Here is a 21,672-nt window from a genome sequence, read left to right as displayed (position 1 = left end):
GGATGATGGAAAGACTGCAATAAAATTTCTTTTTAATATAACGACTTATAACTATATACGGCTTACAATTACTGACTGAATGGGTATTTACTTATGAAATTGATAAAGTTACCTGGTCTCTCTAACCAGAGACGATTCAAGCTTAATAAATGACATCTCTTTACAAACTGGTGAGATTTTACTTGGTGAGAGTTTTACAAAACTCTACTTTCAAGAGACTGAGAGAATAATGTTATACTGCTGGATAACTTCTCAGTCAAAGTAAAGGAGTAAGTAGAGAGGATCTTCTCCAGACTGAGAGGTGAAGTACTGCCTAACCCACACCACTCACCCCTGCCATCAGCTGGCGTCAGGCGAGTAATGCAGAGGTGAGGCCACACAAACATAAATTGGTCGTTAATCATGGTGAACCATCCATTTCCTTACCAAAATAATTCATAATATAAATATATACATATAATGAAAATGGGAAAATGATAATGAATATTTAATATTATAAAGCTGATTACTGATTACAGCTGATTACAGGCGATAAATGTCATGCCCATGCACTCTGCCCCAGGGCCAGACTCATGGAACTCTGTGTTCATCAAGAACTGCAAGAAGCCCCTATCACGAGCCTTTTCCATCCTATGGAGAGGGAGCATGGACACGGGGGTCGTCCCTCAGTTACTAAAAACAACAGACATAGCCCCACTCCACAAAGGGGGCAGTAAAGCAACAGCAAAGAACTACAGACCAATAGCACTAACATCCCATATCATAAAAATCTTTGAAAGGGTCCTAAGAAGCAAGATCACCACCCATCTAGAAACCCATCAGTTACACAACCCAGGGCAACATGGGTTTAGAACAGATCGCTCCTGTCTGTCTCAACTACTGGATCACTACGACAAGGTCCTAAATGCACTAGAAGACAAAAAGAATGCAGATGTAATATATACAGACTTTGCAAAAGCCTTCGACAAGTGTGACCATGGCGTAATAGCGCACAAAATGCGCGCTAAAGGAATAACAGGAAAAGTCGGTCGATGTATCTATAATTTCCTCACTAACAGAACACAGAGAGTAGTCGTCAACAGAGTAAAGTCCGAGGCAGCTACGGTGAAAAGCTCTGTTCCACAAGGCGCAGTACTAGCTCCCATCTTGTTCCTCATCCTCATATCCGACATAGACAAGAATGTCAGCCACAGCACCGTGTCTTCCTTTGCAGATGACACCCGAATCTGCATGACAGTGTCTTCCGTTGCAGACACTGCAAGGCTCCAGGCGGACATCAACCAAATCTTTCAGTGGGCTGCAGAAAACAATATGAAGTTCAACGATGAGAAATTTCAATTACTCAGATATGGTAAACATGAGGAAATTAAATCTTCATCAGAGTACAAAACAAATTCTGGCCACAAAATAGAGCGAAACACCAACGTCAAAGACCTGGGAGTGATTATGTCGGAGGATCTCACCTTCAAGGACCATAACATTGTATCAATCGCATCTGCTAGAAAAATGACAGGATGGATAATGAGAACCTTCAAAACTAGGGAGGCCAAGCCCATGATGACACTCTTCAGGTCACTTGTTCTATCTAGGCTGGAATATTGCTGCACTCTAACAGCACCTTTCAAGGCAGGTGAAATTGCCGACCTAGAAAATGTACAGAGAACTTTCACGGCGCGCATAACGGAGATAAAACACCTCAATTACTGGGAGCGCTTGAGGTTTCTAAACCTGTATTCCCTGGAACGCAGGAGGGAGAGATACATGATTATATACACCTGGAAAATCCTAGAGGGACTAGTACCGAACTTGCACACGAAAATCACTCACTACGAAAGCAAAAGACTTGGCAGACGATGCACCATCCCCCCAATGAAAAGCAGGGGTGTCACTAGCACGTTAAGAGACCATACAATAAGTGTCAGGGGCTCGAGACTGTTCAACTGCCTCCCAGCACACATAAGGGGGATTACCAACAGACCCCTGGCAGTCTTCAAGCTGGCACTGGACAAGCACCTAAAGTCAGTTCCTGATCAGCCGGGCTGTGGCTCGTACGTTGGTTTGCGTGCAGCCAGCAGCAACAGCCTGGTTGATCAGGCGCTGATCCACCAGGAGGCCTGGTCACAGACCGGGCCGCGGGGGCATTGACCCCCGAAACTCTCTCCAGGTAAACTCCAGGTAAACTCTCGTTTTAGCTATTAACAATAGTAATCGCAATGTAATATTAGATAAATGAACAAAAATAAAAGTTACATTTTAGAAAGCTGGAACTCGGCATAGCACAAGAGTTTTAAAGGAATATAAAGAGGAACTTAGCAAACCTTTGGCTAATCTTTTCAACATATCACTACAAACTGGCTTAGTGCCAGATAAGTGGAAAATGGCAAATGTAATAACTACTTACAAGGCAGGTGACATGTCCTTAACTTCCAACTATAGAACAATAAGCCTTACATCCATAGTGGAAAAATTTATGGAATCAATAATTTCGGAAGTAATTCATAGCTATCTTGAAAGGCATAAATTGATTAATGAATCTCAACACGGTTTTACAAAGGGGCGTTCTTGTCTTACGAATTTACTAACTTTCTTCACTAAGGTGTTTGAGGAGGTAGATCATGGTAATGAATATGATATTGTGTATATGGACTTCAGTAAGGATTTCGATAGAGTTCCACATCAGAGGCTATTGAGGAACCTTAAGGCACACGGAATAGGAGAAATTTTTTCCTGGGTAGAGGCATGGTTGACAAATAGACAGCAGAGAGTTTGTATAAATGGGGAGAAATCAGAAAGGGGGCACGTCACAAGCGGCGGTCTGCAGGGATCAGTGTTGGGCCCGTTGTTGTTCACAGTTTACATAAACGACATAGATGAGGGAATAAATAGTGACATAAGCAAAATTGCTGTTGACACCAAAATAGGCCGTCCAATTTATTCTAATGAGGACATTAGAGCACACCAGGAGGGTTTGAATATACTGATGCAGTGGTCAGAGAAGTGACAGATGCAGTTTAATATAGACAAATGCAAAGTTCTAAATGTTGGACAGGAAAATAACCATGCAACATATAAACTAAATAATTTAGATTAAAATATTACTGATTGCGAAAAGGATTTAGGAGTTCTGGTTAGCAGTAATCTAAAACCAAGACAACAGTGCATTAGTGTTCACAATAAAGCTAACAGAATCCTTGGCTTCATATTTAGAAGTATAAATAATAGAAGTCCTAAGGTTGTTCTTCAACTCTATATCCTTGGTTAGGCCTCATTTAGACTATGCTGCACAGTTCTGGTCACCGTATTACAGAATGGATATAAATGCTCTGGAAAACGCACAGAGGAGGATGACAAAGTTAATCCCATGTATCAGAAATCTTCCCTATGAGGATAGCCTGAGGGCCCTGAATCTGCACTCTCTCGAAAGGTGTAGAATTAGGGGGGATATGATCGAGGTGTATAAATGAAAAACAAGAATTGATAAAATGGATGTCAATAGTGTGCTAAAAATATCTAGCATAGACAGGACTCGCAGCAATTGTTTTAAGTTGGGAAAAATCAGATTCAGGAAGGATAGAGGAAAGCTCTGGTTTGGTAATAGAGTTGTGGATGAGTGGAACAAACTCCTGAGTACCGTCATAGAAGCTAAGACGTTGTGTAGTTTTAAAAATAGGTTAGATAAATACATGAGTGGGTGTGGGTGGGTGTGAGTTGGACCTGACTAGCTTGTGATACTAGGTGAGATGTCGTGCTCTACCTTTAAGTAAATGTGACTAACCTGACTAGGTTAAGGCACTGGTTTAAGCCGGTGGGAGAATTAGACCTGCCTAACATGGGCCAGTAGGCCTGTTGCAGTGTTCCTTCTTTCTTCTCTTTTATGGCAGGCTCATATAGATAATGTGAAGACAATCTTCAGACCAGGCAACCCATATTACATACACAGGTGTACAACAGTGTTACATACACAGGCCTGTACAACCTTCTGTAATGCGATAATCACTTAGCAACGAGCAAAAAGACCGAAGAAAATCAATTAGTGTATTTCATTCACCAAAATAAGCTTGTATTTGCAACATATAAAGCCTATGTACAGTATTTACAGCTTTGTACAATGAGGCAAAAGCAATCACAAGACGAGGTGATCAGTGAGGCCAGCAAAAGGCACCGTCAAACCGTGCGACCAGCAGGGAAGGCAAGTCTGCAAAAGTTGTTTCATGTGTGTACCACATCGCCTCACAGCTATGGCGAGCTTCCTGTGATTGGCTAGTTGAACAAAGGTACTGGTATAATGACAGGGCCCCTGATCTTTAAACCCATTGCACCTTGTTTGCTGGTCACATATGATGAATAAAATGTAACATACTCTTAGCATGCTGCAGTAGGGAAATTGATTTTCAACTTTCTGACAGACAGACCACAACTAAGAGTAGTAGTAAACAGAGCAAAATCCAGCATAAGCTATGTAAAGGGCTCAGTTCCCCAAGGCATTGTCCTCGTGCCTCTACTATTTCTTATCCTCATAGCAGACAAAGATAAAAGCACTCATCACATTTTCGTATCATCATATGCAGATAACACAATAAGTCATGACGATCACCTCGGTAGAAGACAATTTCTTTTAGAAAATATAAGCTGGGTTTTCCAGTGAGTAGTGGAGAAAAACACGACGTTCAATTGGGCTAAGGTTCCAACTATTTAAATATGGAAATAATGAATAACTCAAAAGCAACACTGTATACAAAACAAAAGAGGATCGTTCAATAGCACGAAATGTACATGTGAAAGATCTGGAAATAGTTATGTAGGTAACCTTTCTTACATAACACAAAAAGTAACATGTTATGACAGACAGGAAAATAGCTGTGGATAATAAGAACTTTCCAAACAAGGAAAATAGTACCAATAGTGAGACTATTCAAATCACTTGAGCTCTCTCGTTAAGAGTATTGTTCAGTGTTGATGGCCCCTTCAGGGCAGGTGAGACATGGTAACTGCAGCAGGAAAAGAGAACATTTACAATCCATAAAGAGTGAATAAGGTATTTAAATTACTGGGAATATCTCAGATTCCTTAATATATACTCACTGGAGTGGTTGAGACACATGGTAAAACACATATGGTAGTACATGAGAGTCTGGTCTCAAATCTGCAGAATTACGTAACATCGCACTGGAGTGCAAGATATTCGTATACCTGGAGTATAGCTGGAGAGGGTATCGGGGGTCAACGCCCCCGCGGCTCGGTCTGAGACCAGGCCTCGTGGTGCATAGAGGGTCTGATCAGCCAGGCTGTTACTGCTAGCCACACGCAAACTGATGTATGAATCACAGCCCAGCTGGTCAGGTACTGACTTCAGGTGCCTGTTGAGAGCCATCTTGAAGATAGCCAGGGGTCTACTGGTAATCCCCCTTATGTATGCTGGGAGACAGTTGAATAGTCTTGGGCCCCTGACACTTCTTGTGTAGTCTCTCAGTGTACTTGTGGCGCCCCTGCTTTTCACTGGGGAATGTTGCATCTTCTGTTGAGTCTTTCGCTTTCATAGGGAGTGATTTTCGTGTGCAAGTTTGGTACTAATCCTTCTAGGATTTTCCAAGTGTTTATTATCATGTATCTCTCTCGCCTGCGTTCCAGGGAATACAAATCGAGAGAATTCAACCGTTCCCAGTAATTTAGGTGCCTTATCGTACTTATGTGCCACGAAAGTTCTTTGTATACTCTCCAGCCTTGAAGGATCAGTTAGTCTACAGCAGTATTCCAGCCTAGAGAGAAAAGCTATTTGAAGAGAATCATCATGGGTTTGACGCCCCTAGTTTTGAAGGTTTTCATTATCCATCCTATCATATTCCTAACAGATGCGGTAGATACATTGTTGTGGTCTTTGAAGGCGAGATCCTCTGACATTATTACTCCCGGGTCCTTCACGTTATTTTTTCGCTCTATTGTATAATTAGAATTTGTTGTATGCATTCATACAGTTTTAATATCCTCAAGTATCCCATATCTGGGTAGTTGAAATTTCTTTTCATTGAACTTTATATTGTTTGGAGTGGCCCATTTGAAGACTTGGTTGATGTCCGCTTGGAGTCTCGCAGTGTCTTCGATGGAAGTCACTACCATGGTAATCCTGGTGTCATCCACAAAGGAACACACAGATCTATGGCTTACATCTCTGTCTATGTCAATTATGAGGATGATTAATAACAATAGTAATACTAATATCTTTATTTACTACAAGTACATGTACAAGATATACAGACCATAGCTGACATCAATAATATACTACTGTATAAAAAGCCGCTTGATATCCTGAGCATTCGGGCAAATTAGGTTACTTTTGTCCCAGGATGTGACCCACACTAGTCGACTAACACCCAGGTACCCATTTTACTAATGGATGAATATAGACAACCGGTGTAAGGAAACACATTCGATGTTTGCACCTCTTCGCTGGGAATCGAACCCAGAACTTCACCGTGTGAAGCGAGAGCTTTTGCCACCAGGCTGGGAGCGAGTACTGTGCCTTGTGGAACACAGCTGTTGCCACCAGGCTGGGAGCGAGTACTGTGCCTTGTGGAACACAGCTGTTGCCACCAGGCTGGGAGCGAGTACTGTGCCTTGTGGAACACAGCTGTTGCCACCAGGCTGGGAGCGAGTACCGTGCCTTGTGGAACACAGCTGTTGCCACCAGGCTGGGAGCGAGTACTGTGCCTTGTGGAACACAGCTGTTGCCACCAGACTGGGAGCGAGTACTGTGCCTTGTGGAACACAGCTTTTCACTTTAGCAGCCTCGGATTTACTCTGTCTACTATTATTTTTTGTGTTCAATTTGTCAGGAAGTTATAGATCCATTTACCAGCTTTTCCTGTTATTCCTTTATCACGCATTTTGTGTGCTATTCCACCATGGTCACACTTGTCGAAGGCTTTTGCAAAGTCTCTGTATACTACATCTTCATTTTGTTTATCCTCTATAGCATCCAGGACCTTGTCATAGTGGTCCAGTAGCTGGGACAGGCAGGAGCGACCAGTATTGCCCTGGGTTGTGTAACTGATGATTATCTAGGTGGTTGGAGATCTTGCTTCTTAGAACCCTTTCAAAGATTTTTTATGTAAAGTAAATGGACATAAGTGCAACTAATGTGACATTTTATTGTAGCAACGTTTCGGTCTCCAGGAGCTTTATCAAGCAGTTACAAACAATACATGGACACAGAGGAGGGTATATATAGGCTCAGAGTGAGGTGTAATGCTAGTGGTAGTAGTAGTAGTAGTAGCAGTAGTAGTAGTAATAATAATATTAATTTTAGTAGTAATGCAATATGGTAGAACAATCAACTTGCAAATTGTTCTATCATACTGTCTCACTACTACTACTACTGCCACTAGTATCACACCTCACAAACTATACCATGGACGGGGATAGAACCCGTGATCAGAGTCTCTGATCGTGGGTTCTATCCCCGCCTGTGGTATGGTTTGTTTGCAATCGTGTCATGACGATTTCGTGAGTCAGCACACCTCACTCTAAGCCTATATATACCCTCTGTGTCCATGTATTGTTTGTAACGGCTTGATAAAGTTCTTGGAGAGCGAAACGTTGCCACAATAAACGTCACATTAGTTGCACTTGTGTCCTTTTACTTTACCTATTGTCGGTAATTCTACCAACATCAATACAAAGATTGTTATGATTTGGGATGTTAGTGCTATCGGTCTGTAGTTCTTTGTAATTGCTTTACTGCCACCTTTGTGGAGTGGGGCTATGTCTGTTGTTATAGTGTGTGTGGGATGACCCCTGTGTCCATGCTCCCTCTCCATAAAATGCTGAAGGCACATGACAGGGGCTTCTTGCAGTTCTTGATGAACACTGAGTTCCATGAGTCTGGGTCTCTGGCAGAGTGCATGGGCATATCATTTATTGCCTTTTCAAAGTCTTGTTAAGTTAGAATAATATCCGAGATTTTCGAGATGACCAGATTCTGGGTCTCGTTCATAAAGAATTCATTTGGATTGTCGACCCTTAGTCTGGGCAGCGGCTCACTGTACACTGAGTCATATTGGGACTATAATATCTCACTCATTTCTTGGCTGTCATCTGTGTATGTCCCAGCCTGCCTAAGCAGAGGCCCAATACTGGATGTTGCTTTTCCCTTAGATTTGGCATAAGAGAAGAAGTATTTTTCTTTCTATTTTCTTTATGGCTTTTAGTTCTTCCTGCAGTTCTTGTCTCATGTAAGATTCCTTCAGCTTAACTTCGATATTTGGGAGGAAGTGAAAAATAAACCCAGTGAAAAACAGGCAAGCGCCAGAGAAGCCTGGTCTAAGACCGGGCTTTGGGAATAGAAAAGTCTTCAAATTCATGAAAGGTTTAACAAAGGTATTCCCGACCTTTCCTAAATCCTTCTTGTTTCTCTTATGATTAATTCTTTCAGTAATTACTTTATCACACACTTTATCAGTTATACTTAACAGGCTTATTCGCCTATAATACATACAAACATCAATATATTTTTATTTAACAAATGCTTAAAACTCTCATGAACTATATCCCTACCCACTTTTATTATTTTTTATTTTATCAACATCTATTCTAACTGATTTACTCCCTTTCATTCTCCTCAAATCCTTATGCATTTTCTGCACACTCACATCTGGCTAAGCATTAACCCTACAAAATGTTGTACCTCCCTGTCCAGTGCATGAAATCACTACCTAACTTTCTTTGTCAGTATTTTACCACCACTCAAAATGTACCCTCCTTAATAATAATAATAATAATAATAATAATAATAATAATAATAATAATAATAATAATAATAATAATAATAATTATAATAATAACAATAATTGTAATAATAATAATAATAATAAAATAATAATAATAATAATAATAATAATAATAATAATAATAATAATAATAATAATAATAATAATAATAATAATAATAATAATAACAATATTAATACACAAATTACCCATGTAAGGAGAAAAAACCTACGACGACGTTTTGGCTCGACATAAATTTCTTTCTGCTATTATTTTTATTATTAACACACTGGCCGACTCCCACCAAGGCAGGGTGGCCCGAAAAAAAAAAACTTTCACCATCATTCACTCCATCACTGTCTTGCCAGAAGGGTGCTTTACACTACAGTTATAAAACTGCAACATTAACACCCCTCCTTCAGAGTGCAGGCACTGTACTTCCCATCTCCAGGACTCAAGTCCGGCCTGCCGGTTTCCCTGAACCCCTTCATAAATGCTACTTTGCTCACACTCCAACAGCACGTCAAGTATTAAAAACCATTTGTCTCCATCCACTCCTATCAAACACGCTCACGCATGCCCGCTGGAAGTCCAAACCCCTCGCACACAAAACCTCCTTTACCCCCTCCCTCCAACCTTTCCTAGGCCAACCCCTACCCCGCCTTCCTTCCACTACAGACTGATACACTCTTGAAGTCATTCTGTTTCGCTCCATTCTCTCTACATGTCCGAACCACCTCAACAACCCTTCCTCAGCCCTCTGGACAACAGTTCTGGTAATCCCGCACCTCCTCCTAACTTCCAAACTACGAATTCTCTGCATTATATTCACACCACACATTGCCCTCAGGCATGACTTCTGCACTGCCTCCAGCCTTCTCCTCGCTGCAACATTCATCACCCATGCTCCACACCCATACAAGAGTGTTGGTACAACTATACTCTCATACATTCCCCTCTTTGCCTCCAAGGACAAAGTTCTTTGTCTCCACAGACTCCTAAGTGCACCGCTCACCCTTTTCCCCTCATCAATTCTATAATTCACCTCATCTTTCATAGACCCATCCGCTTACACATCCACTCCCAAATATCTGAATACATTCACCTCCTCCATACTCCCTCCCTCCAATCTGATATCCAATCTTTCATCACCTAATCTTTTTGTTATCCTCATAACCTTACTCTTCCCTATATTCACTTTTAATTTTCTTCTTTTTCACACCCTACCAAATTCATCCACCAATCTCTGCAACTTCTCTTCAGAATATCCCAAGAGCACAGTGTCATCAGCAAAGAGCAACTGTGACAACTCCCACTTTGTGTGTGATTATTTATCTTTTAACTCCACACCTCTTGTCAAGACCCTCGCATTTACTTCTCTTACAACCCCATCTATAAATATATTAAACAACCACGGTGACATCACACATCCTTGCTAAGGCCTAATTTTACTGGGAAATAATTACCTTCTTTCCTACATACTATATCTAGGTTATTTATGTATTGTTCTGGTTATTGTCATTGTGCCTCTATATATTTAAAAAAAAAAACAACAAAAAGAATAATAATAAATTTAGTTATAAAAATAATTGTTTAATTGAGCAATTCTACGAAATTTATTTTCATTAATAAGTGATGACTCACAGTTTAGGTAAGAATGAATTTAATTATTAAATTTCTTATGTTTCTGTGTTTATGTTTAGTTGAAGACAGTGATGTGATGCCGTGGCAAGAACAGCAACAATGTTACCAGCTGCCATCCTCTGTTCCATATACGAATTACAGTGTTTGTGTAGCGGTAAATAATGAAGTGGGAGATAATGGCTGTTGTCTTCAAACTACTCCACAAGCTGGTAAGTCTCACTTGGTATATATTATCAACTACTCAATGCTCACTTATTCCTGATACATCCCATAACAGGCTGGAGGATTTTTTTGTGACAGGAAAGACCAAAATATTTTGTCAGAATTACTTTTTACAATTCAAACAGGGACAAAAAGCCTTATTCAGCTAAAAATATTTTGGTTCTCCCATATCATGAAAACTTCCTTGATATACCTTCTCTACTGAACAATTTTAATTTCTAAGTTTTATTTAAAAATCATGAAACAGTAAAAAAAACTTTTGATAAGGAATTCCCCCCAAAATGTTGATGGATGTGTCTATAAGATTCCTTGTAAAATATGTGATAAAATTTATTGCCGACAAACTAAGAGGCGTCCACACCACCGAATGTCCTTTGATGGTGGGTACAACACCCAGCTTGGCTGGATCCGCCATTGTTAAGGACTGTGTGGTCTAGGGGTCTGAAGTGTCATATGTTTTCTCTCACCATAAGGCGGTCCAAAACAGCATGGGTTCGACTCCTTGGCTAGTGCAGTGTTTATATATATATATATATATATATATATATATATATATATATATATATATATATATATATATATATATATATATATATATATATATATATATATATATATGTGTGTGTGTATATATATATATATATATATATATATATATATATATATATATATATATATATATATATATATATATATATATATATATATATATATATATATATATATATATATACATGTCGTGCCGAATATGTAAAACTGGTAAATTATCAAGAACTCATTTAAAATTAAGTCTGTTCTAAAATTTTCTATTATACGTTTAAAAATATTGTTTTTTCATTAATGTTGATGTAAAAAAATTAATTTTGCACCAAAAGGAACTTAGAAAACTTACCTAACCTTATTATAACAAGAACAATTTATTTTAGCCTAACCCGACTAATTATATTTTAGATTTGTTTACAATAATTTAATACTAAACAAACACAATGAAATATATTTTTTTCGTTAGGTTCATAATGATTTTGGCGAAATTATTGCATAAACAAATTTTCACTTGTCCTATATGGCAAGATGAGCGTTGCTATTTAAGCCAAGATCGCAAGTTCTGCCTATTCGGCACGACATATATATATATATATATATATGTTGCAGCGAGGAGAAGGCTGGAGGCAGTGGAGATGTCATGTCTGAGGGCAATGTGTGATGTGAATATAATGCAGAGAATTAGTAGTTTGGAAGTTAGGAGGAGGTGCGGGATTACCAAAACTGTTGCCCAGAGGGCTGAGGAAGGGTTGTTGAGGTGGTTCGGACATGTAGAGAGAATGGAGCGAAACAGAATGACTTCAAGAGTGTATCAGTCTGTAGTGGAAGGAAGGCGGGGTAGGGGTCGGCCTAGGAAAGGTTGGAGGGAGGGGTAAAGGAGGTTTTGTGTGCGAGGGGCTTGGACTTCCAGCAGGCATGCGTGAGCGTGTTTGATAGGAGTGAATTTAGACGAATGGTTTTTAATACTTGACGTGCTGTTGGAGTGTGAGCAAAAGTAGCATTTATGAAGGGGTTCATGGAAACCGGCAGGCCGGACTTGAATCCTGGAGATGGGAAGTACAGTGCCTGCACTCTGAAGGAGGGGTGTTAATGTTGCAGTTTAAAAACTGTAGTGTAAAGCACCCTTCTGGCAAGACAGTGATAGAGTGAATGATGGTGAAAGTTTTTCTTTTTCCGGCCACCCTTCCACCCTATATATATATATATATATATAATATATATATATATATATATATATATATATATATATATATATATATATATATATATATATATATATATATATATATATTTATGTATATATATATATATATATATATATATATATATATATATATATATATATATATATATATATATATATGTATATATATGCATGTATATATATATATTTATATGTATATATATGCATGTATATATATATATTTATATGTATATATATATATATTTATATATATTTATATATATATATATTTATATATATATAAATATATATAAATATATATATATATATATATATATATATATATATATATATATATATATATATATATATATATATATATAATACTTGACGTGCTGTTGGAGTGTGAGCAAAGTAACATTTATGAAGGGATTCAGGGAAACCGGCAGGCCGGACTTGAGTCCTGGAGATGGGAAGTACAGTGCCTGCACTCTGAAGGAGGGGTGTTAATGTTGCAGTTTAAAAACTGTAGTGTAAAGCACCCTTCTGGCAAGACAGTGATGGAGTGAATGATGGTGAAAGTTTTTCTTTTTCGGGCCACCCTGCCTTGGTGGGAATCGGCCAGTGTGATAATAATAATAATATATATATATATATATATATATATATATATATATGTGTGTGTGTGTGTGTGTGTGTGTGTGTGTGTGTGTGTGTGTGTGTGTGTGTGTGTGTGTGTGTGTGTGTGTGTGTTTGTGTGTATAATAAAAGTGTAGGGAGGAACCACGTCTAGAACTGTCCTGGGGACCCTCATCCTCAGAGAAGTCTATAAACGTTCCTCAGGGAAAACTCAAGGTTCTCCCCGGATCCGTTTGAATATTTTCTTTTCCTATCACCCACTATATTCTATATTTTATGTGGACTTTATTTATAGACAGAATACACTGACAAAAAATACAAACATGAATACAATTGAACATCATATCAAAGATTATGAATCTCCTCCAGTTCCTCTAAAGCCGGATGCGAGCCAAGTATGCAGCAAGCATTTTCCTTCTTGATGGCCATGCTGAGGCGCTGGAACATGAAAGTGGCAGCGCGCTGGTCCCTTGTGGTTCGATGAGTCTGAAACCCAGTTCTTTAAGGAAGCTTGTGGCTTTTTTTCCCCATTATCCCAAGGTTTCTGATCCCCCCCACACACAGACACACACACACACAGGAGGGTTAGGGGAGGCATGATAACGACATACAAAATACTGAGTGGAATAGACAAGGTGGACAGAGACAGGATGTTCCAGAGAGGGGACACAGAAACAAGGGGACACAATTGGAAATTGAAGACCCAGTTGAGTCAAAGAGATGTTAGGAAGTATTTCTTCAGTCATAGAGTTGTCAGGAAGTGGAATAGCCTATCAAGTGAGGTAATGGAGGCAGGAACCATACATAGCTTAAAGATGAGGTATGATAAAGCTCATGGAGCAGGGAAAGAGAGGACCTAGTAGCACTCAGTGAAGAGGCGGGGCCGGGAGCTAAGTATCGACCCCTCCAACCACAAATAGGTGAGTACAATTATGTGAGATGAGTACACACACACACACACACGACGAGCACACTAAGATCAAACGACAGGTCCGAAGACAATGAAGGTATGCTATATGCAGAGATTCTAACAGCCAACTGCAGTAGCAAGGGACAGCAGGTCAGGAAAGACAGTCCACTGAGAATAGAAGTTTCAGATATGACAGGGACTGAAGGCAAGAACATGTCAATGGAAGGAAATAAAATGCCTCAGAGGACGCAGATGGAGACTCAGTGGGAGGAGGAAAGGGCGAGGTCAGTTTTTGTGTACGGGCTCCAAGAAGCCAAGGGGGCCAACTTTGAAGAAATAAAACAGGAGGAGAAAAAAATGATTGAAGGCATCATGAAAACAATAGGGGAGGGCAATATGACCCAGGTGACAAATTTTCAGAGAATTGGGTGGTTTGCGAGTGGAAGGATACGGCCTGTCAGAGTAACTTTCAAGGAAGAATCAGTTTGAACCAGGATTCTGCAAGAGAAAGCAAGACTGAGGGACAAAGAGGGGTACCAGAGAGTATACCTCGACCGCGACAGAACACAAGAAGAAAGGACTACACTGAAAGAGAGGGTACAGAGACGCAAGGAGGAACGAGAAGCAATGAAAATGAGCAGGACCCAGGCACAGGAGGAAGGGCAAACACACCCCACAGAATCTCCCACCAAAAGACTCCACCCGCGACATTCCCAACGCAACTGAGCAACCTATACTACAACCCACTCACTGTTCCCTCTGCCACCAATCCCCATATCACAAACCTCACCCCAACAGCTGTCCCTTATGGGCATTCTGACCCCACCCCCATCAACACAAACCCCACCTACACCACAGCCCCATATAGGCCCCCACCAAGGCTCTCGCTCCCCCAACCCCAATATTCTTGCATGACCACAATGATAGAAAAGAAACTAAAGGTTTGGTACACAAACGCGGATGGAATAATGAATAAACATGAGGAGTGGAATGAAAGAATCAGTGAAAAATCCCGAGACATCATAGCAGTCACAGAAACAAAACTCGCTGAGACAATAACAGACACAATCTTCCCAACAGGATATCAGATCCTGAGGAAAGATAGAAGGAGTAGAGGGGGAGGAGGGGTTGCACTGCTCATAAAACACCGATGGGGATTTGAGGAAATGGAAGGCATGGACATGATTGGAGAAAGAGACTACATTGTAGGTACAATTCAGTCCGGAGAACATAAAGTAGTCATTGGAGTGATGTATAACCCACCACAGAACTGCAGGAGGAAAAGAGAGGAGTACCAAGAAAACAACAGGGTGATGGTGGACACACTGGCTGAGGTGGCAAGAAGAGCTCACTCGAGCAGAGCAAAGTTACTGGTAATGGGCGATTTCAACCACAGGGAGATCGACTGGGAAAACCTGGAGCCACATGGGGGTCCAGAAACATGGAGAGCCAAGATGATGGATGTGGTACTTGAAAACCTCATGCATCAACATGTCAGGGACACAACCAGAGAGAGAGGGGAGGATGAGCCAGCAAGACTGGATCTTGTGTTCACCCTGAGCAGTTCAGACATTGAGGACATCACTTATGAGAGGCCCCTTGGAGCTAGCGATCATGTGGTTCTGAGTTTTGACTATATAGTAGAGTTACAAGTGGAGAAGGTAACAGGAACTGAAGGGGACAGGCCAAACTATAAAAGGGGGGACTACACAGGTATGAGAAACTTCCTGCAGGAGGTTCAGTGGGACAGAGAAATGGTAGGAAAATCAGTAAACGAGATGATGGAATATGTGGCAACAAAGTGCAAGGAGGCATAGGAAAGTTTTGTTCCCAAGGGAAACGGAAATAATAGGAAGACCAAAACGAGTCCTTGGTTTACCCGAAGGTGTAGGGAGGCAAAAACTAAGTGCAACAGAGAATGGAAAAGGTACAGGAGGCATAGGACCCAGGAAAACAAGGAGATTAGTAGAAGAGCCAGAAACGAGTATGCACAGATAAGGAGGGAGGCCCAGCGACAGTATGAAAACGACATAGCATCGAAAGTCAAATCTGACCCGAAACTGCTGTATAGCCACATTAGGAGGAAGACAACAGTCAAGGACCAGGTGATAAGGCTGAGGAAAGAAGGTGGAGAACTCACAAGAAACGATCAAGAGGTATGTGAGGAGCTCAACACGAGATTTAAGGAAGTATTTACAGTAGAGACAGGAAGGACTCTGGGGGGACAGACCAGATGGGGACACCAGCAAGGAATACACCAACAAGTGTTGGACGACATACATACAGATGAGGAGGAGGTGAAGAAACTGCTAAGGGACATCGATACCTCAAAGGCAATGGGACCAGACAACATCTCCCCATGGGTCCTTAGAGAGGGAGCAGATATGTTGTGCGTGCCACTTACCACAATCTTCAACACATCCCTAGAAACTGGGCAACTACCTGAGGTATGGAAGACGGCAAATGTAGTTCCCATTTTTAAAAAAGGAGACAGAAAAGAGGCACTAAACTATAGACCTGTGTCATTGACGTGTATAGTATGCAAAATTATGGAGAAGATTATCAGGAGGAGAGTGTTGGAGCACCTGGAACGGAACAGGAGTATAAATGCCAACCAGCACGGATTCACGGAAGGCAAATCCTGTGTCACAAACCTTCTGGAGTTTTATGATAAAATAACAGAAGTAAGACAAGAGAGAGAGGGGTGGGTTGATTGCATCTTCTTGGACTGCAAGAAGGCCTTTGACACAGTTCCTCACAAGAGATTAGTGCAGAAGCTAGAGCATCAGGCGCATATAACAGGAAGGGCACTGCAATGGATCAGAGAATACCTGACAGGGAGGCAACAACGAGTCATGGTACGTAATGATGTATCACAGTGGGCACCTGTGACGAGCGGGGTCCCACAGGGGTCGGTCCTAGGACCAGTGCTATTTTTGGTATATGTGAACGACATGACGGAAGGGTTAGACTCAGAAGTGTCCCTGTTTGCAGATGATGTGAAGTTAATGAGGAGAATTAAATCTGATGAGGACCAGGCAGGACTTCAAAGAGACCTGGACAGACTGGACACCTGGTCCAGCAAATGGCTTCTCGAATTTAATCCTGCCAAACGCAAAGTCATGAAGATGGGGGAGGGGCACAGAAGACCACAGACAGAGTATAGGCTAGGTGGCCAAAGACTGCAAACCTCACTCAAGGAGAAAGATCTTGGGGTGAGTATAACACCGAGCATGTCTCCGGAAGCACACATCAATCAGATAACTGCTGCAGCATATGGGCGCCTGGCAAACCTGAGAACAGCATTCCGATACCTTAGTAAGGAATCATTCAAGACACTGTACACCGTGTATGTCAGGCCCATACTGGAGTATGCAGCACCTGTTTGGAACCCGCACTTGATAAAGCACGTCAAGAAACTAGAGAAAGTACAAAGGTTTGCGACAAGGTTAGTTCCAGAGCTAAGGGGAATGTCCTATGAGGAAAGATTAAGGGAAATCGGCCTGACCACACTGGAGGACAGGAGGGTCAGGGGAGACATGATAACGACATATAAAATACTGCGTGGAATAGACAAGGTGGACAAAGACAGGATGTTCCAGGGAGGGGACACAGAAACAAGAGGCCACAATTGGAAGTTGAAGACACAAATGAGTCAGAGAGATAGTAGGAAGTATTTCTTCAGTCATAGAGTTATAAGGCAGTGGAATAGCCTAGAAAATGACGTAGTGGAGGCAGGAACCATACACAGTTTTAAGACGAGGTTTGATAAAGCTCATGGAGCGGGGAGAGAGAGGGCCTAGTAGCAACCGGTGAAGAGGCGGGGCCAGGAGCTAGGACTCGACCCCTGCAACCACAAATAGGTGAGTACAAATAGGTGAGTACACACACACACACACACACACACACACACACACACTGGCTAGAGTGGCCAGAAGAGCTCATGCATGCAGGGCGAAGCTCCTGATCATGGGTGACTTTAACCATAAGGAGATCGATTGGGAGAACTTGGACCCACATGGGGGCCAAGATACATGGAGGGCTAAGATGATGGAGGTGGTACTGGAAAACTTCATGTGCCAACACCTAAGGGACACTACAAGAGAGAGAGGAGAGGATGAACCAGCAAGGCTGGACTTAGTATTCACCTTGAGTAGTGCAGATATCGAGGACATCACATATGAAAGACCCCTTGGGGCCAGTGACCATGTGGTTTTAAGCTTCGAATACACAGTAGAGCTACAAGTGGAGGGAGAAGCAGGAAGGCCAGGACGAATGAAGCCAAACTACAAGAAAGGGGACTACACAGGAATGAGGAACTACCTGAACGGGGTTCAGTGGGACAGAGAACTGGCAGGGAAGCCAGTTAATGAGATGATGGAATATGTAGCAACAAAATGCAAGGAGGCTGAGGAGAGGTTTGTACCCAAGGGTAACAGGAATAATGAAAAAGCCAGGATGAGCCCATGGTTTACCCAAAGGTGCAGGGAGGCAAGAACCAAGTGTGCTAGGGAATGGAAGAAATATAGAAGGCAAAGGACCCAGGAGAATAAGGAGAACAGTCGTAGAGCCAGAAACGAATATGCATAGATAAGAAGGGAGGCCCAAACACAATATGAAAATGACATAGCAGCGAAAGCCAAATCTGACCCGAAACTGTTGTACAGCCACATCAGGAGGAAAACAACAGTCAAGGACCAGGTAATCAGGCTAAGGAAGGAAGGAGGAGAGACAACAAGAAATGACCGTGAAGTATGTGAAGAACTCAACAAGAGATTCAAAGAAGTGTTCACAGAGGAGACAGAAGGGACTCCAGAAAGACAGAGAGGTGGGGCACACCACCAAGTGCTGGACACAGTGCACACAACCGAGGAAGAAGTGAAGAGGCTTCTGAGTGAGCTAGATACCTCAAAGGCAATGGGGCCAGATAACATCTCCCCATGGGTATTGAGAGAGGGAGCAGAGGCGCTATGTGTACCCCTAACAACAATATTCAATACATCTATCGAAACAGGGAGATTGCCTGAGGCATGGAAGACAGCAAATGTAGTCCCAATCTTTAAAAAAGGAGACAGACATGAAGCATTAAATTACAGACCAGTGTCACTGACATGTATAGTATGCAAAATCATGGAGAAGATTATCAGGAGAAGAGTGGTGGAACACCTAGAAAGGAACGATCTCATCAACAGCAGCCAACATGGTTTCAGGGACGGGAAATCCTGTGTCACAAACCTACTGGAGTTCTATGACATGGTGACAACAGTAAGACAAGAGAGAGAGGGGTGGGTGGATTGCATTTTCTTGAACTGCAAGAAGGCGTTTGACACAGTTCCACACAAGAGATTGGTGCAAAAACTGGAGGACTAAGCAGGGATAACAGGGAAGGCACTACAATGGATCAGGGAATACTTGTCAGGAAGACAGCAGCCAGTCATGGTACGTGGCGAGGTGTCAGAGTGGGCACCTGTGACCAGCGGGGTCCTGCAGGGGTCAGTCCTAGGACCAGTGCTGTTTCTGGTATTTGTGAACGACATGACGGAAGGAATAGACTCTGAGGTGTCCCTGTTTGCAGATGACGTGAAGTTATTGAGAAGAATTCACTCGATCGAAGACCAGGCAGAACTACAAAGGGATCTGGACAGGCTGCAGACCTGGTCCAGCAATTGGCTCCTGGAGTTCAATCCCACCAAGTGCAAAGTCATAAAGATTGGGGAAGGGCAAAGAAGACCGCAGACGGAGTACAGTCTAGGGGGTCAGAGACTACAAACCTCACTCAAGGAAAAAGATCTTGGGGTGAGTATAACACCAGGCACATCTCCTGCAGCGCACATCAACCAAATAACTGCTGCAGCATATGGGCGCCTAGCAAACCTCAGAACAGCATTCCGACATCTTAATAAGGAATCATTCAGGACCCTGTACACCATGTACGTTAGGCCCATATTGGAGTATGCGGCACCAGTTTGGAACCCACACCTAGCCAAGCACGTGAAGAAACTAGAGAAAGTGCAAAGGTTTGCAACAAGACTAGTCCCAGAGCTAAGAGGTATGTCCTATGAGGAGAGGTTAAGGGAAATCAACCTGACGACACTGGAGGACAGGAGAGATAGGGGGGACATGATAACGACATACAAAATACTGAGAGGAATTGACAAGGTGGACAAAGACAGGATGTTCCAGAGATTGGACACAGTAACAAGGGGACACAGTTGGAAGCTGAAGACACAGATGAATCACAGGGATGTTAGGAAGTATTTCTTCAGCCACAGAGTAGTCAGTAAGTGGAATAGTTTGGGAAGCGATGTAGTGGAGGCAGGATCCATACATAGCTTTAAGCAGAGGTATGATAAAGCTCAGGGTTCACGGAGAGTGACCTAGTAGCGATCAGTGAAGAGGCGGGGCCAGGAGCTCGGACTGGACCCCCGCAACCTCAACTAGGTGAGTACAACTAGGTGAGTACACACAAACACACACACACACACACACATACACACACACAAACACACACACACACAAACACACACACACACACACACACACACATACAAACACACACACACACACAAACACACACACTCGGACTCGACCCCCGCAACCTCAACTAGGTGAGTACACATGCTATTTTTGGTATATGTGAACGACATGACGGAAGGGTTAGACTCAGAGGTGTCCCTGTTTGCAGATGATGTGAAGTTAATGAGGAGAATTAAATCTGATGAGGACCAGGCAGGACTTCAAAGAGACCTGGACAGACTGGACACCTGGTCCAGCAAATGGCTTCTCGAATTTAATCCTGCCAAATGCAAAGTCATGAAGATGGGGGAGGGGCACAGAAGACCACAGACAGAGTATAGGCTAGGTGGCCAAAGACTGCAAACCTCACTCAAGGAGAAAGATCTTGGGGTGAGTATAACACCGAGCATATCTCCGGAAGCACACATCAATCAGATAACTGCTGCAGCATATGGGCGCCTGGCAAACCTGAGAACAGCATTCCGATACCTTAGTAAGGAATCATTCAAGACACTGTACACCGTGTATGTCAGGCCCATACTGGAGTATGCAGCACCTGTTTGGAACCCGCACTTGATAAAGCACGTCAAGAAACTAGAGAAAGTACAAAGGTTTGCGACAAGGTTAGTTCCAGAGCTAAGGGGAATGTCCTATGAGGAAAGATTAAGGGAAATCGGCCTGACCACACTGGAGGACAGGAGGGTCAGGGGAGACATGATAACGACATATAAAATACTGCGTGGAATAGACAAGGTGGACAAAGACAGGATGTTCCAGGGAGGGGACACAGAAACAAGAGGCCACAATTGGAAGTTGAAGACACAAATGAGTCAGAGAGATAGTAGGAAGTATTTCTTCAGTCATAGAGTTGTAAGGCAGTGAAATAGCGTAGAAAATGACGTAGTGGAGGCAGGAACCATACACAGTTTTAAGACGAGGTTTGATAAAGCTCATGGAGCGGGGAGAGAGAGGACCTAGTAGCAACCGGTGAAGAGGCGGGGCCAGGAGCTAGGACTCGACCCCTGCAACCACAAATAGGTGAATACAAATAGGTGAGTACACACACACACACACACACACACACACACACACAAACACACACACACACACACACATTATCGACAAGTACCTTTAACAAGCAGTAACACAAGTGGTCAAATATTAAGTAATAACATCATCTCAGAGAAATTAATTCATTTAATATATTGAACTAAGTCATTTTAACTTTAAAAATAAGAAATATAAGTAAATTA

The 21,672-nt window shown here is 42.0% G+C and overlaps 1 protein-coding gene across 1 annotated transcript in view; it reads left to right on the top strand.

Annotated features, from left to right (window-relative positions):
* Positions 1-21,672, top strand: part of LOC128704840 (phosphatidylinositol phosphatase PTPRQ) — a 166,697-nt gene that overhangs the window by 83,864 nt on the left and 61,161 nt on the right. Inside the window, exon 7 of the mRNA XM_070104419.1 lies at positions 10,466-10,615. Within this exon, the coding sequence (XP_069960520.1) occupies positions 10,466-10,615 (150 nt within the window). The remainder of the gene's footprint in view (positions 1-10,465; positions 10,616-21,672) is intronic.

The sequence above is a fragment of the Cherax quadricarinatus genome, chromosome 91 (genome assembly GCF_038502225.1).
Source record: "Cherax quadricarinatus isolate ZL_2023a chromosome 91, ASM3850222v1, whole genome shotgun sequence".
NCBI lineage: Eukaryota > Metazoa > Arthropoda > Malacostraca > Decapoda > Parastacidae > Cherax > Cherax quadricarinatus.
The sequence above is the reverse complement of the archived record's forward strand: the minus strand, read 5'-3'. Positions and strand labels throughout refer to the sequence as shown.